Source organism: Halichoerus grypus, chromosome 8 (genome assembly GCF_964656455.1).
Source record: "Halichoerus grypus chromosome 8, mHalGry1.hap1.1, whole genome shotgun sequence".
In the NCBI taxonomy this organism is placed as follows: Eukaryota; Metazoa; Chordata; class Mammalia; order Carnivora; family Phocidae; genus Halichoerus; species Halichoerus grypus.
Genome location: NC_135719.1, coordinates 138,706,398 through 138,730,567, shown reverse-complemented (window position 1 = coordinate 138,730,567; position 24,170 = coordinate 138,706,398). Strand labels below are relative to the sequence as shown.

Genomic DNA, 24,170 nt, shown 5'->3' with positions numbered 1-24,170 from the left:
GAAACAACAGAGGCCCAGGGCAGGCTCTGAATACGAGCCATATCACTGGGCCTTCCTTTGCCGCAGCTTATGGAAAAAATTAATTCTGTGTTTATTTCTATTTTCTGTTTTGGAATCTTAGATGACTAATTGCAGGCCGTGCAGCCCAGTGTCTCATTAGTAATTATGACCTAAGATTATTTGAGATCTGACGTTCTCTATCCAAACCACTTATTGTTAGAAACTCTGCCCCATTATTCCAGTATGATTTGACATTTCACTTCCATTGCGTTCCTGCCTGGCCACAGTTTTTGCGCCCTGGCTTGGGTCAGGCGATCGGATCCAAGACTTCACTTCTCTGCGTTGTTCTGTGTTCCCAGATAGCCGTCCCTAATTCCCCTGCCTTATGTCGGGCCTCCCTGGATGTTAGCCCTGCCTCGGCACCCTCCTCCGTATGCTGCCTGCTCCTGAAGTCAACAGGAGGGTGTGGCTGTCACCACGAGGCAGTGACATTCGGGACCCCCTGGGCTGGCTGCCCAGGCCTGGGGAGGATGCCCTAGAAGTTTCTCGCAAGTACTCCAGCTTTTCTTCGTCAGTATCAGGGATGAGGGCCCAAAGTGGCCGGGAAGTCTTTGAACCTGACACTCACCAGAGAGCAAAGGCATTGTGGGATTTAGAACACCCAACAAAATTCCCCGGTCTAAGCACCCGCCTTGTACAGATGGGGAAGCTGAGGCCAGAGAGGGGAAGGGACTTGCCAAGAGCACAGGGCAGTGAGCGGCAGACCCGCCAGGAATCCTGACGCCGTCACTCCCAAAGGCCTCATGCCCACTTTCTCTGTCTGAGAAGTGCCTTCTCGCTTTGGGGTAGGGGTGGAGAAGAGATGAGCGCCCAGAACTCCACTCGTTGCTGTGGGGGAGGAGGGGGTTGGAGGGCTCCAGTCTGTCTTGAGGGTCACACAGCATCCCCCGAGCTTGCATCCTCTCTCTTTTGCTCCCAACTGGAGTCCAGACTTGGTCTCCCCACTTGCCTCTTAACCTGGCCTCGAGGTGACCCCTACTGGGTAGCATCCCTTTCTCACCGCTGCCCTTGCCCCATCTGCCTGGATCACCAGCATCAGCACTGATTTATGAGCCCACTTGGGCACAGGGGAGTTTTCAGGGTAGCCTTTGGCACCCCTCCTGTTGCCAAGCGGGGAAGAGTGCGGGGTTGCTTAGGAGGAAGGAATGACAAACGTACCAATGACAAAAAACCAAATCTCACCAAGTCTCAAACCCTGGCGCTCGAGGAAGGTGGTGACTTGGTATTTAGGGATGAGGTATCACAATGCCTATAATTAAAAAACCAATTCTTGCCCCCAAAATAGACAAAACAAGTGTGAAAAAAGTTAACAGTTGTTAAATTTAGGAGATAGGTATATAGATGTTCATTATATTAGCCTTTCTGATTTTCCACATGCTTGAAATGTTTCAGGATTAAGACAGGTTAAAACAAAGTAACGTGGTCAGGTTTGCATTTTGGAGCGATCATTCTAAAAGCCATGGAGGCTAAGTTAGGCAGAAGCTGAGACACGGAGGACTAAACTCAGCTAGTAACATCTTGACAGTCCAGGATAAGAGATTTTGAGAAGGCAGGTTCAGTAAGGTTTGGTGAGGGAATTGGAAGGTTCTTGTCATCTTCTCAGACACCTGGTTCAGGTCCCTGGATGGCTAAGACCTCCCCAGCTCAAGGAGACTCGGGAGGAGGGGCAGTTTTGGGAAGAGGAATGCAAGCCTGGCGTGTGGCTGGCTGGGTCTGGAGGCATTTCCAGGGCGGGGGCCATGGTTAGGAAGCCGTGGTGGCCTGGAGGGAACAGCTGAAGCAATGAGAGGACGTGAGACCCATTCCCAGCTGGGCTGTGAATCAGAGAGGGAGAAAGAAAGAGGGCCAAGGGCGAAACCCAAGGAGCACCAACATTTGAGGAGCAGGAGAGAAATTTGGCTAATGAGGAAATGTACATTCTGGTCATTTACAGTTTTCCCATCCACACGGCTCACCCAAACCATAGCTGGCATTTGGGCCTGACCCTGCTAGATTCGCAAGCCCTCCTGTTCCCACGGTCCCGCTCTGCTCTCGGCTCAGGGCTGTGGGCAGCCCTGCATCCCACATTGGTTTAGGGGATGTCCATGAAGCCGCTGTGCAGAGGAAGGGTCCCGGTCAGCAAGATCACTGTGATAAGTGTGGGAGATGGGAGTGATTTGAATTATAGACACAGCTCCCACATGGAGGAGCTGAGGGCCTTGGGCTCCTCTGGACCTCAGTGTCTTCCTCCATGAAGAGGGATGATGTGATCCCTGTGTGAGCCAGAGGACTGTCATGGTGTCCGACAGTGAATGCATGCCTTGGTCCCTCGGAGGAACGTGAAACCTCCCCTGTCATGTCTGTTGGGGCCCTGATTCCCCTGCCAGGTGCCAGAGCCCCCAGGGGAGGGTGGCGACCTAGGCTGGTAACAACAGTGGCCTTTTCTGCAAGGAATCTTGGACACACACACACACAGAGCCTGGGATCTGCCCTTGCCAAGGGGTCAGTCTTTTTTTTTTTTTTTTTTTTAAGATTTTATTTACTTGAGAGATAACGAGAGAGATCACAAGGGGGGAGGAGAGCGAGAAGCGGGCTCCCCATGTGGGGCTCGATCCCAGGACCCTGAGATCATGACCTGAGCCGAAGGCAGCCCCTGTTAACCGACTGAGCCACCCAGGCGCCCCAAGAGGTCAGTCTTGATTAGATCCATAATTGCAGTGCTGGCTGATGTCCTTCCAAAGGAAGCAGAAACTGCTGGCCCACCCCTGCAGGGAAGCCTGTGGTACACGATGCTGAGTCTTTTTTCATAAATAAAGGAGCAAAGCATGCCTAGTGCAGAAAACGGCCCCTCCCCTGTAGGGATCCGAGTCCCCGCAGATTTCCTCTCATCCTCTGCATCGGGGCAGCGAGTGTCCAGACAGAGGCATGGGGCTAGAACCAAAGTGCAAGCAAGCAATCCCCACAGGGATCTCCCAGAACAAACTAGAAGTAGAATCTGCTTCTTCCTAAGGACAACATGCATTTTTCCAGGCCTTTCAAAGCCAGGCAGGTCAATCGAGTTATAATTGGCAATCTAATTAGAACTCCCACAAGCTGTTAAATTCTTTACCTGCTGCCTGGCATCTTCCATAGAGGTGACACATCTGCTTCTGCCTTTGGAATGATTAAAGAAAGCCGGCTACAGTCCCATCCTTCTTGCCGACAGCAGCCCCCTCCAGCCACCCCTACAACGGTGCGGACGCCCACACACCCACCAGCAAGTAAGACATGGGACACAGCCCAGTTGACAAGAAAATTGGCTTTAGAGAAAGCAGGCTCAAAGCGCTGTGTTGCTGAATGTTTTTTTGGAGACTAAATGGGAGAAGACAAAGCCCCCAGCCCCATTTTCCCAGGTGTTGGAGTATTCTGAGGGGGTTCCATGATGCCTTCAGCTTTCCCCCAGTCAGGCTGCTCGATCACAGAAGAAAACATATCTCTTTTCTCCCTGTCTGCCTCCTTTAACCCTGAAGAGTTTTTGGGCTGACCACCAGCCCCAGCCATCAAGATAGCAGTGTGCTTTGGCCGACAGGATGGGCGGATGGTACGGCACCAGTGTCCCTTGCGTCTTCCGTGGTCCCCCGCTGCTGTGCCTTGGCCTCCTGGAGCTCCGGCCCATTAGCAGGTGCAGGCGGTGAGCCCGCTCTGCCCCTCTTTCCCAGCAGTGACATCATGGGGAGCTTGAAACCAGCCACGGTGGAGTATTTATACCATGGAAATTGGCAAGCACTACACGTCAGGGCCTTTTCTTTCAGAGAGCCAGTTTACCAGAACTCCACTGGACTCAGATCTAGATGGTTTAATGGGGGATAGGGAGGCAAAGGGGGAGCAAGAGGGTATATGGGCAGAGAGACAGTGTCCCTGACTCAGGACTTCCAGGGTGGAGAGTGCTCATGGCACAGACACAGTGGAGTTCACCTTGCCACCCTAGACAGAGACAGAACAGCCCAGCGGAGGCTCAGGGGAGAAAGAACGAGACTCGGAATTGCCCGGACAGGTGGCAGGAAGGGGGGGTGTGGTTTGGAGCAAAAAGACCTACATTTGAATTCTAGCTCTACCATTCATTCATTGGCAATTTGTATGACTAGGACATGTTATTTAGAAATGAAATTCCGTCATACAGAAATGAAAATTCCACCCTAACAGAGCTGTCGTAAAGGTTGAACACGGTTCTGAGCACCTGCCCAGCACATCACATCTACCCAGCAGCTGCTAGTCTTCTAGGCCTTCCTTTTCCCAAACCAGTGTGGCTGTGAGAATCATGTGCGAAGTGAAGAGGTCCCCCAGAGGCCGTAGAGGATGGACATTAGGCATCCCCATGGTCCTACTCTTCCTCGCTCATTGAGATAAGGGAAGGGCTCCCTCCTCAGCTCAGCATCACAACCAGAGAGCTGGGGGTGCCCAAGTGGGTTACAGGGAGGCTGAGACCTCATCCCCTCAGCTCCTTGGCAGCCACAGCCTCCGAGAGGTCACCCACGGCTGTGTGAAGTCACTTCGTGGACCCCAGGGAGCAGTATTCAGCATTACCTTTCCTAAATCCACGCGGCATGCAAGGCCCGTGCGCTGAACTTCGGGAGCCATTCTTGCTATTGCTGCCGCTTTCCCATTTCCCTGCAAACGGTTGTTTCAGCCCCTCTCGGATCTGTCTCGGAGCTCTGTGCATGGGCATCGGGCTTGGGGGGAGGCTCGATGCTCCTTGTTAGCCACGGCCCGCCCCACAGCAGGTGGCCGGTGCATGTTAGCTCGGCCCTGCCAGCCTCTGTTTGGGGGGTGGGCACGTCCCTGTGCTCTTCCCGTTAGAGCTCATGGGGGATTTTTGAGGAAATGACTCTGATCTTGATGCTGATCTTTTCCATATCAAAGTGGCCAGTGATAAGAGCTCAATTGTGTTGGAAAAGAAAGTGCCAGGCTGAGTCCCTGTCCCATTTCCGCAGCAGCCGTGCGGTTCCCTGATGGCAACGGCTGCCCGCATGTCCCCGGCCCGTCTGCCACTGTCACTGTTCCAGCCTGGGGACAAGTCTGGGGGCCCCGGGAGAAAGTCTTGGCAAAAAGCCAGGAGTAAAACTCCCCGTTTCTGAGCAAACCGCCTGTTTTCTTCTCTCACCGGATGGGAGCTTTCCTTGGCTGTGCTGCACCAGGAATGCCGTGGGGGTTGGAGGGCGGGGAGGGGCAGTCCGGGCAGAGCCGAGCACTGTCCAGCGAGCTCCCTGCCCTGCCTGCCTGGGTTCCGTGTTGTTAAGTTCTCTTGTCATTTGTGGAAAAACTTTTCCCAAGGCGTATCGATTCCAGTCCTCTCTCCATCAGAAGTATCTTATCATTTCTGTTTGTTTCTGTTTAAACGTGGAAAGAAGAGCTGGTGCCAGACCCTGGCAGGGATGGGCAAGGCGGTTGCCAAGATGACCGCGTCCCCCGGGGCAGGTAGTGAATCAGCAGCGTTTGCGTCTCAGTGCGTTGTCAAAGAACTGTTTGTCTCCAGGGGCGGCGGGGTGCTGCTGGGGCGGGGCGGGGGGGAGCCCCGGGCCGGGGGGCCCCAGCAGGGCCTGTTGAATGCTCAGACCTGGGGTGCACCCTGGCTCTGTGTCGTCCTGACGGCTGCTGGTGGAGCCCGGATGAGCCTGTGTCCCCAGGTGGCCTTCAGGGCTGGGGTCTGGAAGCCTTGCTGGCCGGCCTGGCTGAGGAGCACACCTGTCACCCCACCACCCAGACAGAGATGCACCTTGCCCAGAGGTGCAAGCTGGCACGGCGGCCGGATGAGGTTTCCAGGCCCTTCTGGCGGACCCAGGCCTGGACAGGAGGGGGTGACTGGCTCACAGCCGGGAGATGAGTGTCCACTGGGTCCCGAGGACCACACGGGTCCCTGGGGTGACAGAGATGAGTCCCTGAGGCCCTGCCTCCAGGTGCCTGAGTTCGCACACAGTCCAGCAGCTGGGAGCCCTTTTCCTGTGCACTGTTGGTTTCTTGAGTTTTCAGGGTTTCCTGTAAATCCAGTCGTCTTCCGGTACCGCCATTGAGCCTGCCTTCTGACACTCGTGCACACCGGAGTGTCTCCAGCCGGTGACTGGCTAGCTGTCACGTGTCAGAGAGAAAGGCACAAGGCACGACCCAGCGACCCCTCAGCGCTCAGCCCGGCCAACAGAGCACCGCGGGAAGCCGGGCTCCAGGGCCGCTGCCTGATCTGGGTCCGCCTCTCCTCCTCCAGGAAGGCCCCCGCCCTGTCCCTTCCTGGCATGCTGTGAGCAGTCTTTCCCCCAGACTGCAGAAAGAGACGCTGCCCTGTAACGTTTTCTGCTTGTTTCTCTAGTGAACGCTTAAGTTCTGAAACTGGAGGTACAATAGGTGATCCCCAAAAATGCTTGTTGGTGGAAGATTTTACCAGACCCTACAATTGTCATCTTGAGCATCTACTCCACTGCTTTGTGTTCTAGGCTGGAAAAGTGAGGCAGAGAGAAGCTTCTGCCCAAGTTGGGTGCTTGGGGGTGGGCCACAGAGCTGGCCTGGGGCGGTGTGCCCTCCACTGACCGACTGGCAGGATGCCCACCAGCCCTGTGTTCCTGCCCCAGGGAAGGCCAGGACTTCTCCGTGGGAATAACTGGGACAGGCTTTTGCCATGTTTGGTGGTAAATGGTCAGAAGCAAGTCAGCGACACCCCAGTGAAAGGTGTGACACGCTCCCCCTGGACCTCAGGAATGGGGCAGGGGTTTCGAGGACTCTCCCACGCTCTGGCCCAGGGGCTCCCAGCAAGCCCTCAGCTCAGCTCTGTGGAGGTCATGTGTGACTATTCTCCAGAGGCTGGAGAACCTCCAGCTGGGGCCTGTCAGGCGGTCCCCCCCCAGAGCTCTGGGCCACGTCTCTGCCTCCATGCCCACCCATCTCCGTCACCTCATGGGGAGCTAAGCGTCTGCCTGCGCCACCCTTCTCACCTGTGGAAGCCAGGGTCCCCGGATCCCGGGGGAAGGCTGGGCCTGAAGTTGGCTCAGAGCTTCCCCGTGGCCCACACCTCACTGGCTGGGCCGCACAGGCCTGGGGTGGAACGCCATCTTCCCAAACCCGCCTGGGGCGGCAGCAGCCTCCCCAGAGGGTGGAAGCCTGGGCCTCCGCCTCCGGGGAGTGATTAGCACCAAACTTTCCACTGCGTGGATAACTCGGGCCATGGGGCCGTGGGGAAGCGCTGACTTCCCGGCCGCCCTGCCTGACTTGTTGTTGGGGAAGGTAGATAAAAATAAATAAATAAGTCAACCAGGGAGATGTAGAAGTAAGCCAACAGCAGTCTCTTGCCCATTACCAGTGGGAAAGACGAGCAAGGGGAGCCAGGTTAGCACCCACAGGAAATGCTGCCTGGGATGTGCGGGTCCCGCAGCACCAGGGCCAAGCTCTGGCTTTCTCTCACCTAAGAAGTGGTGGCTAATATTCGTGTCTATGCGGAGCCTCTGAGCTAATACTCACTGCAACGCCCGGGGCGTGCAATTTAAATGGCAAATCGGGGGAGGGGCAGGTGGAGAATCATCTGGAATTTTACCAAGAGCTGTCACAGGCGTCAGAGTAAGGAGGATGCCCAGCATCCCTGTATGTTTCTGGGGACCCCAGGGCCGCCTCCTGTCCCCTTTCCACCCCTCGCCAGGGTGCTCAGCCTGAGGTGCTCAGAGGCGGACGTTCTCGCTGGTGTCCTTTGACAGGGCATGGGACTTGCCTGGTCTGACATTCCTTCAGTTAGGTCAGTGCGCCGAGCTGAGCTGAGCCGTAGAGGCGTTGGTGCCGGTGCTTCTGTGTGCGTGTGCGTGGGATCTGTGCGTGCCTTGCCCCGGGGGTTGCAGTGGAGGGGGAAGAGAGCTCACCCCACCAGATAGGGGGATCCCCCATTGCCCTTGGCCTGGCCTCACCCCCAGGCCTTAGCACACAGATCCAAGTGATTCACCTGCCAGGGCTGGGGTGGGGGCTGTGCTTGGGACCCAAAGGGAGCAGCTCAAAGGCTGCCTTTGAGATGTTTTCAGGGAGGAAGCAGATGCCTTGTTAGCCTTTACAATGCTGAAGTCAGAGAGGGGCTCCAACGTTTTCTTTTCCTGACTAACAAAACCTCCACACCATTCATTCCAAAGGGCAGGTAAAGAAAGGGAGTCAGAGTGTTAGATAGCTGGGTCCTAGTTGGGGCAGGGGAGACTGCTGAGGGCACAGGGTACCCCATCTCTGATTTGGAGGGTGACCAGTTTCCTAAATGATCTCAGCTGCCGGCAGACATTACGGAGGGGGGTGGTTGTAGGATGAGCAGAGCCGGCCGAATGGGAGGGAGCTGGGCTGTCCTGCTCCACACGGCAGGGTCCTGACTTGGAAGGACAGCTAGGTGGGTGACCCTCCGGGCTGCCAGCACAGCGTGCTGGGTAGGGTGGGCATTGTTCCCATCATGCAGTTGTGAGCAGCCCCGTCAGCCCCTCTTGAGCTAGGTCCTCTGGTGCTCACCTGGGTCTGGAGAGCCCCCAGTCTCGCCCCACTGGAGTGTGGCAGCCACCACATGGGAGAAGGACCCGCAGAGCCCAGGCAGGCTGACAGAGCTGGACAGGGAAGTCACGTCCCCAGAACTTCCCCAAAGAGGACTGCTCCCTGGACAGCCCCGTCCAGAGCCAGATAACCCTGAGAAGTCCTCTTAGAATGTGTCTCTTGGTCCCCTAAATGCCCAACACCCTCCAGAGACCCTGGTCCCCTGAGCTGGTCCTCTGGAACCTGGGTTCTTAGACCCAACTTGGCCTCCATCTGGCTGGGGGACTGAGCCAGGTGCTGGCCTGCCCAAGGCCCTTTTCTTGTGTCTCTGTCACAAGCCTAAGGCCCTTCCCAGCTGTGGCTGCCCACATGCCTGTCCGTACGAAGCTTTCAGAGGCAGGAGTAGCTCTGTGGCCATGAGCTGGTCACCCCGACTCTGAGCTTCAGTTTTCTCATTAGTTAAGAAAAGGGTGTGTCATGTCTTCTGGAATGTCTTCCCTTCTCCTTCCAGCGGGCCTTTCTCTATTCTAGATGCTGGGCCTCCACATGGGCACTCAGCCCTGCCTGGCTCAGAGAGGGCAGGGTGCATGACCAGAGTGACGGTCGATGCCACTGAGCTCCCAGCCCTCAGCACATTGGGGCCAGAACATCCATAGGTGCTCAGTGAAGTTTTCAGAAGGGAGGAAAGAACTAGAAGTGCCTGTGGTTATGGTCGACCGAACAGAGCCCCAGCCTGGGACCCGGGTGCTGGGATCTGGGTGGAGTGCTTGCCCACTCAGGGCCTCTGTCTCCTGCTTAGGAAGTTAGGAGGCTGGCCCTTTGGGGAATGCTCATGTGCTCTTCTCTGTCATCCCTGAGCACGCTCTGGCCATTTGTCTACAGCAGGGGCAGGCTGGGGGTGCTTGGTGCTTGGAGGCTGCCGGCTGGCTGGCTGACTGTGGTCCCTCCCCTCAACGTCCCCATGATCCCCAGCGACTGTTCTCTAAAAGCCACCACAGCATGTGGATATTTTGGCACCAACACTGAAGTACCTAGTTTCAAAGAAATGAGGCCAGAGGAAATTCGGGGCCAAATTGGGATTTCTGCGTGAAATCCATGCGAGGCTGGGCAGGCCCTTTGGCTTATGGCCAGACTGCCCCCATCCTCACTGCTGGCGTGTTTCCTGCCTGACAGCCTGTCATGCTGCTATTTGCAGAATCAGCTCCTCCAGAATATTCCAAACCATTCTGGAGGAAAGAAGCTTTGAAAGATGCTGCCAGTCAGATGCTTTACGTAAAGGAAAAGCCACACTCACATCGTCTTGGAGCCTAACGGCTCGTCCTTCTGGACCCACAGTGCGGTCTCCTTTGGGGGCTGTGCTCAGCGGCAGAATTCGGTGAGGTAGGGGGAGTAGGGAGGCCTGAGTTTACTGTTCCTCTAATGCCCTGGACTGCGTGTGTGCGCGTGCGTGAGTGTGCGCGCGTGTGATTCTGGAAGCTTTCTTCAGATTCTGAAGGGCTATCAGGTAAAAAGGGGAGGGGAGAGGACTTTTTCCACATGACCCCAGGGGATTCAACGAACATCAGAGAGTGGGAATTCGACAAAAAGCCTAATTAGGGCTCCACATTTTTAACTGACAGTTCAGACTGCCCACTAATGGTGTGGGCTGCCCAGGGTAGTGGTGAGCTCCCCATCACTGGAGGGAGTAAGCAACAATGGGAGGCTGCCTGTCAGGGACTGCAGCAGGGGCTCATGCATCATAAAGCAGAGGCCAGAGCCCCCTCCTCACCCCGAGGAGCTCTGCTTCCATGGATGGTTGGCTGCTGGCTTAGAAAAATAAGAGGTTTGGGGAAAATTGAGTTTTGTTTCCTTCTGAGTTGAGTTCAATGCTTGAAAGGCCTGGTCTCCAGAAGGCACATTTCTTCAAATAAAACATTTGACCTGGAAAAGGGGCCCCGTGAGAGCACAGCGCCCCCAGCCGTCAGATATCCTGAGTGAACAAAGATGCCGGCAGCCTCTCAGGCACGTCTGGTCGTTCCCTGGGTGGAGGGAAGGGAGGGGCTGGGGGCTTTGCCTCCCCACTTCTGGAATACTCAGCTCCAATTCACAGCACACCCTGAGGGAAAGCCTCCAAGGGTGTCTGTTCAGCGCTCAGACCCCTGCCCCTCCCTCCCCCGGGCCTGGCCAGCCCCGGACACGAGAACATTTTCCTGTAATGTCCATCTCTGGCCCAATCATGGATGGAGCAGGGCCAGCTACCTCGGGGGCCTGGCTTCCGCTCACCTCGTCACAAGGAGCCCCTTCTCAGTGTGGCCTGTCCAGTCACTAGCCCTTCCCCAGGAGCCGCTCAGCCCATGTCTCCCTCCTCCCCTTTGTCCCTCAGCCTCTTCCTTCCTGCTCTTCAGTCCGAGTCCCTGGTACAGGATGTCAGTGGTCCTTTGTTCGGAAGGTTAAGTGGTCTCATGAATGTTCTGTCCCTGCATTGGGCCAGGTGGGGTGGACGGTACCTGGAGAACCTGGCTGGTGGTCGTGGCCGCCTCACGCGAGCCTGCTCTCTGTGGACGGTCATGAGGTTGCCAGGAATGGCTGGCCTTGGCCTTTGCAGAAACTGGGCCAAAACGAAGTAAAATGGCCAAAACGAAAAGACCAGCTCCATACCAGTCCTTACCCCAAAATTCCGACCATCTGACCCTCCAGGAGGCCCTTCTCCGGGGCACCCCCAACTCACGCTTGACTGACCTAGCCAAAAGGGGGCTGAGTTGCAATGTGTGAACCCCACCTGACTCCGGAGGTTCAGTGGGCAGACGTGTCTAAGGGCTGCAGGGCAGTGATGACCTTGGCATCGGCCAGGATACCTAGGATCTGGCCCCTTTGGAGCTCCTGGCCTGGTTAGGAGGCCCTTCCAAGGCCAGCATAGTTGGCCAGGACACACACACTCGGGCCCCTGGCAAGGCAGCGTGCATTTCTAAGCACTCAAAACACACAGAAAGGAAACATAAAACAGAGCCGGGTATAGACCCGACCTCACCCGGAGCCGCTGGAGTCCAGGTAGAGAAGCTGAGCCCCGCCCCCACCCCATCCAAGTGTGTTTTCAGCTCCTTTTCGAGGCATTGTTGGGAAGCAGGGCGGGGCTCCGGCTGGCCCCTCAGCTGCGCGCACAAAATGCCGGGTGCTCAGGACTGTCCGTGCCTTTGATCCTCACCAGGGAAGAAAGGGCCACTCCCGGGGAAGGGAGACAGGGGGCAGCCCCTCACCTTGCCTTCCCACGGCTGATCCAAGAAAGTCTTTACAGAGCCCTTGTCTCGCCTGACCTTCTTAGGGTGGCCCTGGCAGGCAGCCTGTTATATTCTGATTTGAGAGCACAGCCACCACCACCCTGCTCCTGCCTGATGGATTGCATCCTCAGGAAGGAAAAGGCAAATCCCTGACGAGAATCGGGGGCTAGTGTGCTGGTTTCCTCGGTGATGCTTCAGCTTCAGCTAATGCAGACTCCAGTCCTGCCAATCTACAATGTCTGGGGAGGGGCGGCAGGTCACAGGGGTTCCCTGTTCCTCTCGGCGGGGGGGCCCCCGTGGGCTTCCAGGAAGCTCTCCTTCTGCCGCGCACATAGCCCCCGGCAGGACAGCTCCAAGCGGGCGGGGCTGAGGGCCGAGTCAGAGCACAGAGCTTGGGGTCAGAGACTCGGGGCCCATGCCCCGTGCCAGGCACCACACCAGGCCCCCTCCTCCCAGCCCTTTCAGGGATCTAGCCCCACTCTGGCCTTCCCTGGAAGGCAGAGGAGGCTCCGAGTGGATGGGCTCTGATGGCAGTGTGGACAGGGTGACCTGAGGCCAGGAGTTTGGAGCACTAGCAAGAAGTCATACCCACCTCTGTCCTCCCCACCATCACACAGTGTCCCACGCCATCCACTTGTCCATCCTTCCATCCCTTCACCAAATACGCACCAGGAACCTCCTCTGTGCCCGTCCCACCCTGGGGGCTGCACATGCAAGGACAAATCAGACAATCCTTGCTCTTACAGAGAACTATCCAGAGGGACACAGGGTTGGCAGTGAAGAGTCCTGCAACCATGGGCATCCGGGAAGGGCCTCCCCTCCCCTCGGTCGGTAAGAGTAACGATAATGGTGGTAATCATATCGATCGTGGTGACCATTCACCAAAGGTTTACCGAGCGCTTTATGAACTTGCTCTCATTTGGGCCTCACGACTCTTCTGTGAGTTGGTACTTGTCCCCAGTATACAGACAAAGCATCTGGGACCCAGAAGTCGTCCAAGTCACTGGTGGAGCTGGTTCACACCCTGTCCCAGGGAGCCTCAGGCCACACTCTTACCCTACACTCAGCCCTCTCTTAAGAGAGTGCCAGTCCTTTCCCCTGCGCTGGGCGGGTCCTCTGGCTGTTGCCAGACCCTGCAGAGATCTTTGTAACCCCTCGCCTGGGTCCTGAACCCCCCAACGAGCCAGTTGTGGCCAGCAGCTCAGGCTGCAACCTGTCATTGTCCCGGAGGGTGACAGGCTGGGGAAATGGGCTTTCCTTTAGCTGCCATCACAATCCCAGGGCCCTGACAACAGAAGTCTCACCAGGGGGAGGCTTATGTATCTTCGTCCAAAAGCCTTGGAGGTGCTGGTTTGACTTGAACGGCCCCAGAGAGGCTGTAGATCTGGTCCTGAGCCCCTGTCTGCTTCCTCCGGGCACAGCCCTTGCCCTGAGGCCCCTGGCTCATGAGTGCTGGCAAAATCCTTCACCCTCTCCGAGGCATGCTGTGGCGGGCGGGGGCGCCGGCCCTGGGCTAGACAGACCTGGACTTGGTCAGCAGTGGCTTTACACCTGATTCTCACCTCGTAGATATTTGGGGTCTCCTCATTTATTCATCCCGCACTGAATGTAGCCCGCTTGCTCGGCACCAGGCCTGACAGTACAGAGATGACCACCGCCTGCCCAGTCCCCGCCCTGCAGGCGTTCGGAGCAAGGCGAGTGGGCGAGCCGGGATGGAGATAAGGCACCTCGTACCACGGGACAGTTAGGGAGGCATTTTGCGGTGGGTAACACACGCAGTGCACTGGTTATAATACTTTGCACATTAAAAATGAATCGAGCCTGGTGGATGCGTGCGTTCGTCCTCTCGGGTTTATCTGTATTTTTGGAGGAGCCTCCTGACAAGGCTGCCCTAAGCTCCGGCCCCGAGCCCTGCAGTGATGCGATGGTGGAGCCTCTGACCCAGACTCTTAAATACTCCACTGCCGCCCCTCACACCAGACGACCTCCCCCACGCTGGCCTTGGTAGGTCTCTGCAAAGCCCAGGCCGGCTCTGACACGGCAAGGGCAGCCGCTGATCTCTGCTCCAGGAGCCGAGAGCCATGCCCACAGGGGGCAGGGCAAGCGCGAGGCAGTCTCGGTCCCCACTCTGCTGCCGAGTGTGGGATTTCCAGGGCCTCCCGCCTGGGGAGAAGTGACCCCCCAGCTAGGGCTGAGCTGCACGGCTGCTTTTTGGCGGCGGCTCGGCATTGGGAAGGACGCTGCCTTGCAGGGACGTTATCTCTCTGTGCCCGTACGCCTCCAGGGACAAGCAGTGGTCCGCGCCGTGCCCTTGAGCCCAGCAAAGGGCTGACTTGGCACTTGCACAGAGCACCGCGGGGATGTCTGAGGTCTCCCAGAGGGGCTTGGGTCCTGCAGCCTGCGCTGCTGGTCACCTGACCCAGGGCTGGAGCAGGAAGCCTGCCCGCGGCATGTGGCAAGGTCTTCAGTCCTCGAGCATCACTTATCTCACACACACACACACACACACACACACACTCAAGACATGAGTGAGGAAGAGACTAATTGTCCTCAAATTAGCCAAGTCCGTTTTGTCTCGTTTGAAATAACAGGTTTAATTTCTTCCCTTACTTCCAGTTTGGTACAGCACCGGGATCTTGTTTGTACAGAACACCTGATTATAATAATCACAGTTTGGGAGGCTGTCTTCATTTGTGTCCAGAGAAGGGGACAAATGAGATCCCTGTGGGTGGTTCCCTGCTTCCAGGAAGGCCAGCCCCGCTGGCTCCTTACTTGCAGCGGCTCAGGAACGGCAGGGTTGAGAAGGGTGAGAGCCTGTTTGCACAACCTCTCCCAGAGAAGGAAAGAGGGTCTGGTGTGAGGAGCAGGCACGAACCGCGCGAGTTCACGTCTCAGCTCGGCCAGGTGTCTGAGGTCTTCGGCACAGCCCAGCGCCCGGCGTGCAGCCATCGCTCGGTCTCGTTAGGATTTGCACTGGGCCCCAAGCTTGGAGAGCAGCCTTGCTCCTCGGCCTCCTCTGTGTCCCCAGCACATGGCTGGGATCTGGACAGTCACTCAGTGGGGTTTGGGATTTTGATATGGGGGAGAAGGTGGGTTATTCTGGTAATGAAATATGTCAGTCCTGGAAATCTCTGTCTCCTGCCAGTCTGAGGGCTGGGAGCAGGACCCATGCCTCTGGGTAGTACTGCCTAAGGTTGGGGGTGGGGGGAGCAGTGTGGCCTGGGCTCTTGGGGGAATGGCGATCAACAGGGCTTTGAGCGGATGGACTAGAGCTGCAGCAGGAGGGGCCAGAACAGGAACGGCTAACGTTGGAGAGGTGAAAGGGGCCTGGGGGATGCATCCTGCAGAAATGCATGGGTTTTCAGAGGTGTGTACTAGGAGAAAGTTGGATCCAGCCAGTGGTGCGAATAGTTAATGCCAGCCTCAGGCTGGAGAAGAGAGGAAGCAGGGCCTATAGAATTGGACAAGGTGTCAGGGTTCTAGTGCAAAAGAGCACAACAGAGCCAAGGACGGGCCCTCCCAGCACACCGGGGTTTGGGGGGGGGCGGGGGGGGCTGTCAGTCCTGACAGCCAGGTCCCAGCCTACCTCTGGCCAACCTGCCTGCAATGGCTCAGAGCCCAGCCAGAGCTTGTCCTGCTTGATCCCATTATGTGACTGATTTCTGAGCTGCTCTTGGCTTGCTGGGGCACTGGGCAGAGGCTGATTTTTCACTCCCTTGCCAAGCCTGAGCTGGCAGCCCCTGGCAAGCGTCTCATGTCTCCCTGAGCAGCTCCAGCTTTAGGAATTAATTCCACTAAACAGATTGCTCTGGAAGCTTCAAGGTCATCTGGAAAGGGTAGCCTGTTCCTACATTAGGAATATAAGTCCAGGTATATGGGCTGGAAATTTCCAAGCCCACAAGAACCCCAGAACCCTAGAGAACATGAACACTCTCAGCTGCCCAGGATGGAGTGTGATAGGTCAGATTAGCCCATTGGCTGGTTCTCTGCAGGCATTTGGGGATAAGTAGACTTGCCCCCTGCCGTATACGCTGGAGCCCCCAGGATAGGCTACAGCCAGATTTAGCAGCCTGCCATCTTCTAAACAAAATTCCCAGCAAAAAGGCTGGGGTCCTTGTCTCCACTCCAGCAGGGTGGGGGCAGGTCATTGATGCTGAGAGCAGTGACCTCTGGGTCTTGCTGGGCCAAGGCCAAGGCCCTGGCCCTCCTGGGTCTCCACCTCTCAGTGGCCCACTTTCTGGCTAACAAGACCCCCAGTCCTTTGGCACCTACATCCATCCCAAGCCTCAAGATTACAGCCAGCCTGTGGGCCACCAAAGGGAAGCAAGGAGCCCTCCTAGTCCTTGAGTGAATATATAGGATGCTCCCAAGCAGCCGTCTGAGCCGGAGAAAAGCTAGGCTGGAGAGGAACCACGTCATAACCACGGGGAGGAGCGACAGAGCCAGTGATCCACGGTTGGAGAAATGAAAGGGAAGACCCACCCGGGCAGATGCCCATTTGCACTTGCTCAGATGTAACTGGGTTAGTGCCCGAGGGGCTCCAGGCCTGTCTCTTAAAGCGGCAGAGGCAGCAGTGAGCAGGGGAGCGGGTAGGAAGGTGTAGTGGGGAGCGTGGGGGTTTTCGCTGCAGGCAGACCTGGGCTGGCCCGCAGGTCCATGTTCACGGGCCCTATGACCTTGGCCAAGATCCCTGGCCTTGCTGAACCTTGTCTCTTTGTATCTAAAGCGGTGGTAATGTGAGCTGAGCCAAGTACACGTGCCTAGCCTCGCGCCTGATGGGGAGAAAACATTCGAAAACATTCCGTGTAGAGGAAGAAAACAGCGTGGGGCTGGCTCTGCAGCAGAGCCTCACGGGACCTAAATTATATTTCCAGCCTGCAGCCAAGAAACCAGGGACGCCTCTTTCTGTCTCACCGGGGGGCTTGTCCCTCATCAGCCATTCCCCAGCACGCACAGCCCCTCAGAAAAGGGTTGTGTGTGTTCAATAATGTGATGCACTGAGAAAGTCACACCTTGAAGGAGTAGGATGGGGCAACTTTTGTCAACCTCAGGCCTCTGCTTGCTGCCACTGCCCAGACCCCCTCCCTCCTCTTACTTCTCTGTTGGTTAAATCGGAATGTTCTAGAGTGAGCTCAAGCTGATAACCTCCCCTGGAAGAAAGGAGGCAGGAGCTCGGTGGCCCTCACATCCTGTTGCACACCACCTAGGGAAGGCCTCCCGTTCTTCTCCGCCTGACCGCCAAGATTGAGAAGTGTGGGCCTCGAGCTGTCCAAGTTTCTCTGAAGGAGGGCCAGAGCGGGGACAGCACCCCACCAGGAGACAGAAGTGCCTACTTACTACTGCCCCACCCGGGACTCTGCACCCAGATGGATTTCAGGCAGGCCCTAAGAGTTAGGATATGCGGGTTCTAGCCCAGCTCCATAGTAGCTGGCTAGGCGCCTAGGGCCGGGGACGCCGCCTGTAGGAGCCCAAATGGGGCAGTGCGTGGGGAGATCTCCCCACCGTGGATAGGTGCTCCCCCACTGCAGGATCTTACCCCACAGCAGCAGAAGCGGGCCTTGCAGCCAGGTGTGGACATGTCCTCTATTATCACTATCCATCATCCCGCCAGGAAGCCAGGTCCGTGCTGGACGTCTGTCCCTGCTCTCTGCACACAGTTCCCTGGCCCGCTCATGGGTGGGTGGGAGACAGCAGCTCTGGGAAGAGAGCTGGGAGGCTCTCCCTGGGGGTCTCTGCACACCTGACCCTGAGCAGCCTGGGCAAGGCCGCTGAAACCCAGCAGTTCACACTGGAGAACGGGAAGGCCTGTAGTCTGACGAGAGGAAGCTTCAGAAGGCAAGGGGAAGTCCTCATGGCAAGGGCTGACTCCGGGCCACTGCCCTTGTCCTGAAGCCTCAGGGAGGGAGCCACCCTTCTGCCTGACAGATCCGATTTAGGACCTGAGCTCCCGCGTGAACATGCTTAAGGCATGCATAGATGTTAATAAGAGAAGGAATGTATACTGTTTCCTTTCGATTTTCTCCCCAGAGAGAGTAGAGCTGACACTAAGGTCTGCTGCACCCCGGCCAGGGGAGGACAGCCTCTGTCTGCCCGAGGCCTCCTCCTCTGCCTCCTCGCTCAGGAAGGCCGTTCAGGGAGCCAGAGCTACGGTATGGAGATCTCTCCATACCCTCCACAGATCATGCACTGCCCTGGGGTCGTGGTTCTCCTTGGCTGTGGCCCCGCTGACCTTGAGCTCTGCCCGGCTCATCCTCACGGCTCCTGCGCTGGGTGCTCGTGGGTGGGGCAGAGTCCCTGGCGGGCTCCTCGCAGAAGCCCTGGATGGGGCTCAGTGGAACCAGCTTGACAACCACTTGGAGATTCTTCCTTTAGAGCAGATTTCCCCAAAGTGGCCTGACTGGGGTTCTCCAAATACTCTGCACATTATATCCCCACAGGGTCGTGCCCCTCTTGGAGCTGCTAGCAGAGTGTCAGGGGTCGGTCTCCTGCCCCCCGCGTCACCACGGCATGACAGCGCAGTCTGCCACTGAGTTCATAAGCACAGAATGTTCCTTATTGAGACCTGCATTTCTTTACTAACAATCGAGGTTACATATTTTCCATGTCTTTGTTTATACCTTTTAGAGGACTGCTCTTCATCTGCAATCACAATTGTCTAGACTGTTCTTTAACTTTTGAGATTTTTTTTCTTTGAACAAAAGTTTTTAGTTTTTTAAACTGGATTCGTTGAACTTAAGTGTTGTGTTTTGGGGGGGTTTTTTGTTTTTTGGTTTTTTTGGTCACTTCAAAGCTCTGAAAGTCGTCCTTTCAAAGAACTGACATGTTCAATTCCACTTTGTTAAGTAGTTGTCTGCCCTATCTCAGCAGACAGGAACCTGCGCAGATTTCTTCTTCTGGGCTGGACACAAGCTAGCTGACCCTCTCGCCCCCTCACTGCTTTTTAATGCAGCGGCACTGTCTGGAAGGATGTTCATCGCAGCGTGATTTATAATAGCGAAGAGAGTGGGTGCAACCTCAGTGTCTGCCCCGTGAGGGAGAGATTGAGGAAACGAGAGTCTGTCATTGGATGAAAGAGTGCAAACCCATCAGTCATAGGGATGCACGACTGGGAAACACGGTTATGGTAAAATATTTGGGGACCAACGCCTACATCCTAATTAAAACTGTGTAAAATGGGGGCACCTGGGTGGCTCAATCGGTCAAGCGTCCGACTCTTGATTTCGGCCCAAGTCATGATCTCGGGGTCGTGAGATCCAGCCCCACATCGGACTCCATCCTCATCAGGGAGTCTGCTTCTCTCTCCCTCTGCCCCACCCCCTGCTTGCCCTCTTTCTCTCTTTCTCGCTCTCTCTAAAATCAATCAGTCAATCTTTGAAATAAGTAAAACTATGGAAAATGACAGCTGTGCTTGGGGTGAGCAGGGGACGGTGAAGGCAGGGGCTTGTTTATGGTAGGGGGAACTGCGAGCAATGAAAACAAATTCTGTCCTAATCATGACCGACAGTAACGCCACAAATAACGTTTCTCTAGGTTAGAAGAACCATTAGACACCAGCCAGCGCACAGGGCGGCCCCTGGGTCAGTACAGGCTGGCCATCCCGATTGGTTCGCTCCTGGGCGTTAAGTACTCACCTGAACCGTGTCAAATTGCCAATTTTTTATCTTTCCAAAATGGCCCAACACGTGTCACCCTTTTGATGATTGCCCCCAAGTGCAGGAAGAATTTGAACTTACTCTGTGTGCCCAGCCCGATGGCGATCCATGCCCGCCTCCCAGAAACTTGCGGGAACTCGAGGACAGGTAAGAGCCGAGAGCTGCAGAGTCTCTCTGACTGTCTGTCTGTGTGTCCGTCTCCCCAATGCCTGCAGGCCCTGATCCTCCATCAGCTGGGCCGCTATAGTCTAGCAGAGAAGATCCTCCGGGATGCCGTGCAGGTGAACTCGACGGCCCACGAGGTGTGGAACGGGCTGGGCGAGGTCCTGCAAGCCCAGGGCAATGACGCAGCAGCCACTGAGTGCTTCCTGACGGCCCTGGAGCTGGAGGCCAGCAGCCCCGCCGTGCCCTTCACCATCATCCCCCGGGTGCTCTGAGCAGGCGCCTGCCAGCCTCACTGCTGCTCAGGCCCCCAGGGCCCCGCCTGGGGCACCCCCCCACCCCCGCCGCCGCACCGAGGCCACGGATGGACGTGTGACTGGCCACACTGAGCTAACCGAACGAGCCCCGGTTCATCGCTGTCCCCACGCGCATTTCTGTTACTGTTTTGGCCAGCCCGATGATAGTTTTTGAACCTACTGAACATTGTCCAAAATGGATTATGTGCCATATTTTGTTAGTCAACATCTGCGTTTTAAAGTCAAACGATAATGGACTTAATCAGCAAATGTAGAAGAATATATCCAAAGTTAAAATTCAGTGGCAGGGCAGATTATTTTTATCAGAGCTGTAAAGAAAACTCTCCTTCCCCTACCACTCCTGCCCCAACCTCGGCCCGGAAACCAAATGTGAATTTTCTGTTTCCCACCTCAGTCCTAGTCCAAGCCAGGACACCAGCTGACAATTTCTTGGTTTTGTTGTCAATAATTGTACCATGTGAATTCCTGTCCTCACTTAGAGCAAAGCCTGAGTTGGAGAATGTTTCTATTTCACCAATATATGCCTGTTACAAGAGAAGGAAATAGGAGCTATTTAAGTTTAACTTTTTTATGTGAATTCAGAGTTTATTTATCGATGGAAATATGTACAAAGAAGCTTCAAATGGAATATTTACCGACATTCCTTATACATGACAGACACTTGGCTAAATGGGAAGATGATGTTAATAATAAAATGATTTTTAAATGGACCCGTAGCCTGTGTCGTTGGTGAAAGCCCACAGAGCCCAGGGGTCAAGGCTCGGCTCCTGGGGTGGGAAGCAGTGTGCGCCGGGTCAGCCTTTGGCACTGGGAGGCCCCCCTGACTGTCCCTTTCCCATTGCTGCCCTGTTGTCTGGATGGGAGTGGGGCACTCAGGCCCGGCAGTTAATATCTGCATTCGTGGGCACAGAGGATTGGGAACGAGCATGCGACCTGAAGTGGCCCAGTTAAGGAGGGAGCTGTAAGGAAAGGCTCTCACTCTCCTGCTGGACTTAAACCCAAGAGCTGAGGCTGGAACTTCAGCAGCCCTCCTGCCACCGTGAAGGGTCGGCAGAGACGTGTTGGGGCCAAATGTGAAGCCAGAGACTTACACCGAAAGAGTGGATAGTAAAGCGCAAGAACCAGAGAGCTGAGCAGACCTCTCCAATCCTTGCCAGGACCCCCAGGAAATGGGGGCGGGGGGGCTTGAGTTCCGATCTCGAGGCGCCCCACCCCAGCTGAGCACAACCTTCCTGACTCACCGGGCAGGCAGGCAAGAGAGCAGCTGAGGTCTGGGGAGGTGAGAGTGCTAGCAAAGGCCGTGGGCAGAGCAGGTAGGCACCCTAGCCCCAGCACTGACGTTATCAGGAGGCATCTGAGGCTGTGCGTGCACATAAATCATGGAATCTTCAACATGAGAGACTGGCAGGAAAGGGCAGGCGTCCAGTGGGGCGGCAGCTCACCCCGGCTGGAGGGTCAGAGCCCAGCCCTGCCATCCTGTGCAGGAATGCCGGGAGAGGCCTGCCCAGATCAGGACCAGGAAGGCCCACAGATCACGCTCCAGGCACCATACCAGCCCTTCTCTCCCAAGCCAGCCCCATGCCGGGCCCTTCCCTCAGAAAATCCCCTGCACGCCAGCCTGGGCAGGGCCCTGGTCGTATCTCCTGTCTCCCTGCCCACCATCCAGCCCCTCCACAGTGTCGCACTCCCTCCCCAGCTCTCCAGCCACATGGCTCAAAGACGGGCACGTGGGCCCAGCCTTGCCAGCCGGTCCCCAATTTCAGTGGTTCAGGTTTGGGCATGTGGTTCAAGCTTGGCCAATGGGAGCCCCCGCCCCCCGCCCCAGGGCTTGTGTTATGGAAATATTAGAAAAAACTCTCTTTCTGTTGGGTTTGCTGTCCTGATAGGATGCAGCCTGGGGTTACTGCTGGCTACGGGCACTGTGTGGGGCGGCCTGCCTGAGAATGAGGCCAACTCGGGAAAAGAACGTGAGGAGAGAGACCGGATCCCAGAGTCCTAGCTGGGGCATTGGAGCCCCAGACTTTTCCCTGTTGTGTTTGAGACAGTAGAGCAGGTTTCTGGGAGGCACCATCACCCCACCCGTTCGGGAACTCTCCCCAAGCCCCTCGATCCTCTTCCTTAATCCCACCTGCTCCACACCCCACATTTTACCTCTCAGCGGGTCTTGTCATTTCTGCCCGATCACATCTCCAATCTCCCCACGGCCCCGGCAGCCAACAGCCCCACCGCCTCTGACCGGACCACCGCAGGGTCCTCCCTGCCTCTATCTTGGCCCCTGCAATCCTCAGGGCAGTCCTGAGGGTCCTCTGTAAGGTGAGGATTGGATCAGGCCTCTGCCCCCTCAGCCCGCTCTGTGGCTTCCCCAGCTCGCTCCTAGAGCCAGGCTCCGTGCTCCCCAGAATCTGCAGAGCCTGGCCCTGCTAGGCCCTCCTCCACCCGGCAGTCTCTCCCCATTCCAGCCCTGCTCTGGGTCCTCTAGCCTGCAGGGCTTTCCCAACCAAGGGCCCCGATGAATGAATGGAGGCGTTCATTCATTCATTAAGAGACCAGGGAGCAGAAGCTGAGTGGGTAAGAACAGGGATTGAGGCCCGAGGGATGAACCTTTGAAAGGTGCCCTAGGCTGCCCAGCAGAGGCGGTTTGGGGCAGCGAGTTGTGGTCGACGCCGTGTTTGATTTATTCCCCTTTCCTGGTCTTAGTCTCCCCATCTGTAAAATGTATTCATTCATTCATTCATTCATCCAGCCAAGAGTGCTTACAACACCAGACACTTACTATAGGCACCGAGGGTCAGCGGTACATATAAATGGGGCTTACATTTCTGTGGAAGACAATAGAGAAATACAGAATACAGCGTATGTACCATACATACATAGTGATACACATATGGAGGGGCACAAGGGGGCATCGGAGGCACGATTTTACAGAGATGGTTAGAAAAGCCTCTGATAGGGACGCCTGGGTGGCTCAGTCAGTTAAGTGTCCAACACTTGATTTCGGCTCAGGTCATGATCTCAGGGTCCTGGGATTGAGCCCCACATGGGGCTCCACACTCAGCAGAGAGTCTGCTTGGGATTCTCTCTCTCCTTCTCCCTCTACCCCTCCCTGCCATGCACATACATGCTCTCGCTCTAAAATAAGTAAGTAAATCTTTAAAAAAAAAAAGAAAGAAAGAAAGAAAGAAAGAAAAACAAAAACAAAAGGCTCTGATAAGGCACCATTTGGCCAGAACAAGCCAGGTGGATCTGTGAGGGAAAGGTGCCCCAGGAAGCAGGAACAGCATGTGCAAAGGCTCAGAGGCAGGAGGGGGCCAGGGTGGTAAAGGAGGAGAGAACAAGAAGATGAGCCAGAGAGTTTCACGGGGGCCAGACCACGTAGGGTCCTGTGGTCCACATTGAGGGTGTACATTAGCTTCCTGTGGCTGCTATAAAAAATTCAGAAGTTACCACAAACTTAGTGGCTTGAAACAACACACACTTACTCTTTCACAGTTTCAGAGCTCTGTGTTGGCAGGGCTGTGTTCTTCCTGGAGGCTCGAGAAGAGAGTCTGCTTCTAGGGGCTGCCCGAATTCTTTGGCTCACGGCCCCACATGACACCACCTTTTCTCCCTCAGCTAGCATTGTCACATCACCTTAGCCTCGGTCCTTCTTCCTGCTTCTCAGAGGGAGGGACAGCGGGCCCGCCTGGACCATCCGGGATAATCTTCCCTCTCCAAGCCCTTTGTGTCATCTCATCTTTGAGCTCCCTTTTGCTCTATAAGGTAACACATTCACAGGGGACTTTGGGCCTCTTTGGGGGAGGAGGGACGTGACGAGCCGACCACAGCGGGCTGCCGTGGTCCTCCAGGTGAGCACAACGGTGGTCGGGCCACGTGGTAAGGGGTGGTAGGACCGTGACTATCCCGAGGACGGAGCCAAAAGGATGCGCTCACATGTCGAACCCGGGCTGTGAGGGAAAGAGGGAAAGGAGGGAGCATGGCAGCCACTGAGACAAGGAGACCACACGCGGAGCAGATTGGCGAGGTGGGGAGGACTGCGGGCGCTTGTTGGAGGCGAGTGGAGGGTAAGACGCCCCTGAAGCCTCTGAGTGTAGAGCAACTGGCTAGACAGGGCTGAGGACAGGCGAGAGTCCAAGATGAGGGTGTCAATGTGGGGGCATCAGTGAACGGGGCTGTGACGGGGCCACCTCAGGAGCGAGTGTGGACAGAAAGGGGAAACGCCAGGGCTGAGCGCCAGGCCATGG

General features: G+C 56.2%; 1 protein-coding gene across 10 annotated transcripts in view; it reads left to right on the top strand.

Moving 5' to 3' along the window:
- TTC7B (tetratricopeptide repeat domain 7B) overlaps positions 1-20,639 on the top strand; it is a 247,390-nt gene extending 226,751 nt beyond the window's left edge. For 9 of the 10 annotated variants that reach the window (XM_036064449.2, XM_036064446.2, XM_036064452.2 and 6 more), the window contains one exon: positions 19,666-20,639. In XM_036064449.2, the coding sequence (XP_035920342.1) occupies positions 19,666-19,887 (222 nt within the window). In that variant the 3' untranslated portion in view covers positions 19,888-20,639. Of the gene's footprint in view, positions 1-13,367; positions 13,536-19,665 lie in introns of those variants that run through there. The other variant, XM_036064448.2, reaches the window with a different exon arrangement.
- The last annotated feature ends 3,531 nt before the right edge of the window (positions 20,640-24,170 follow it).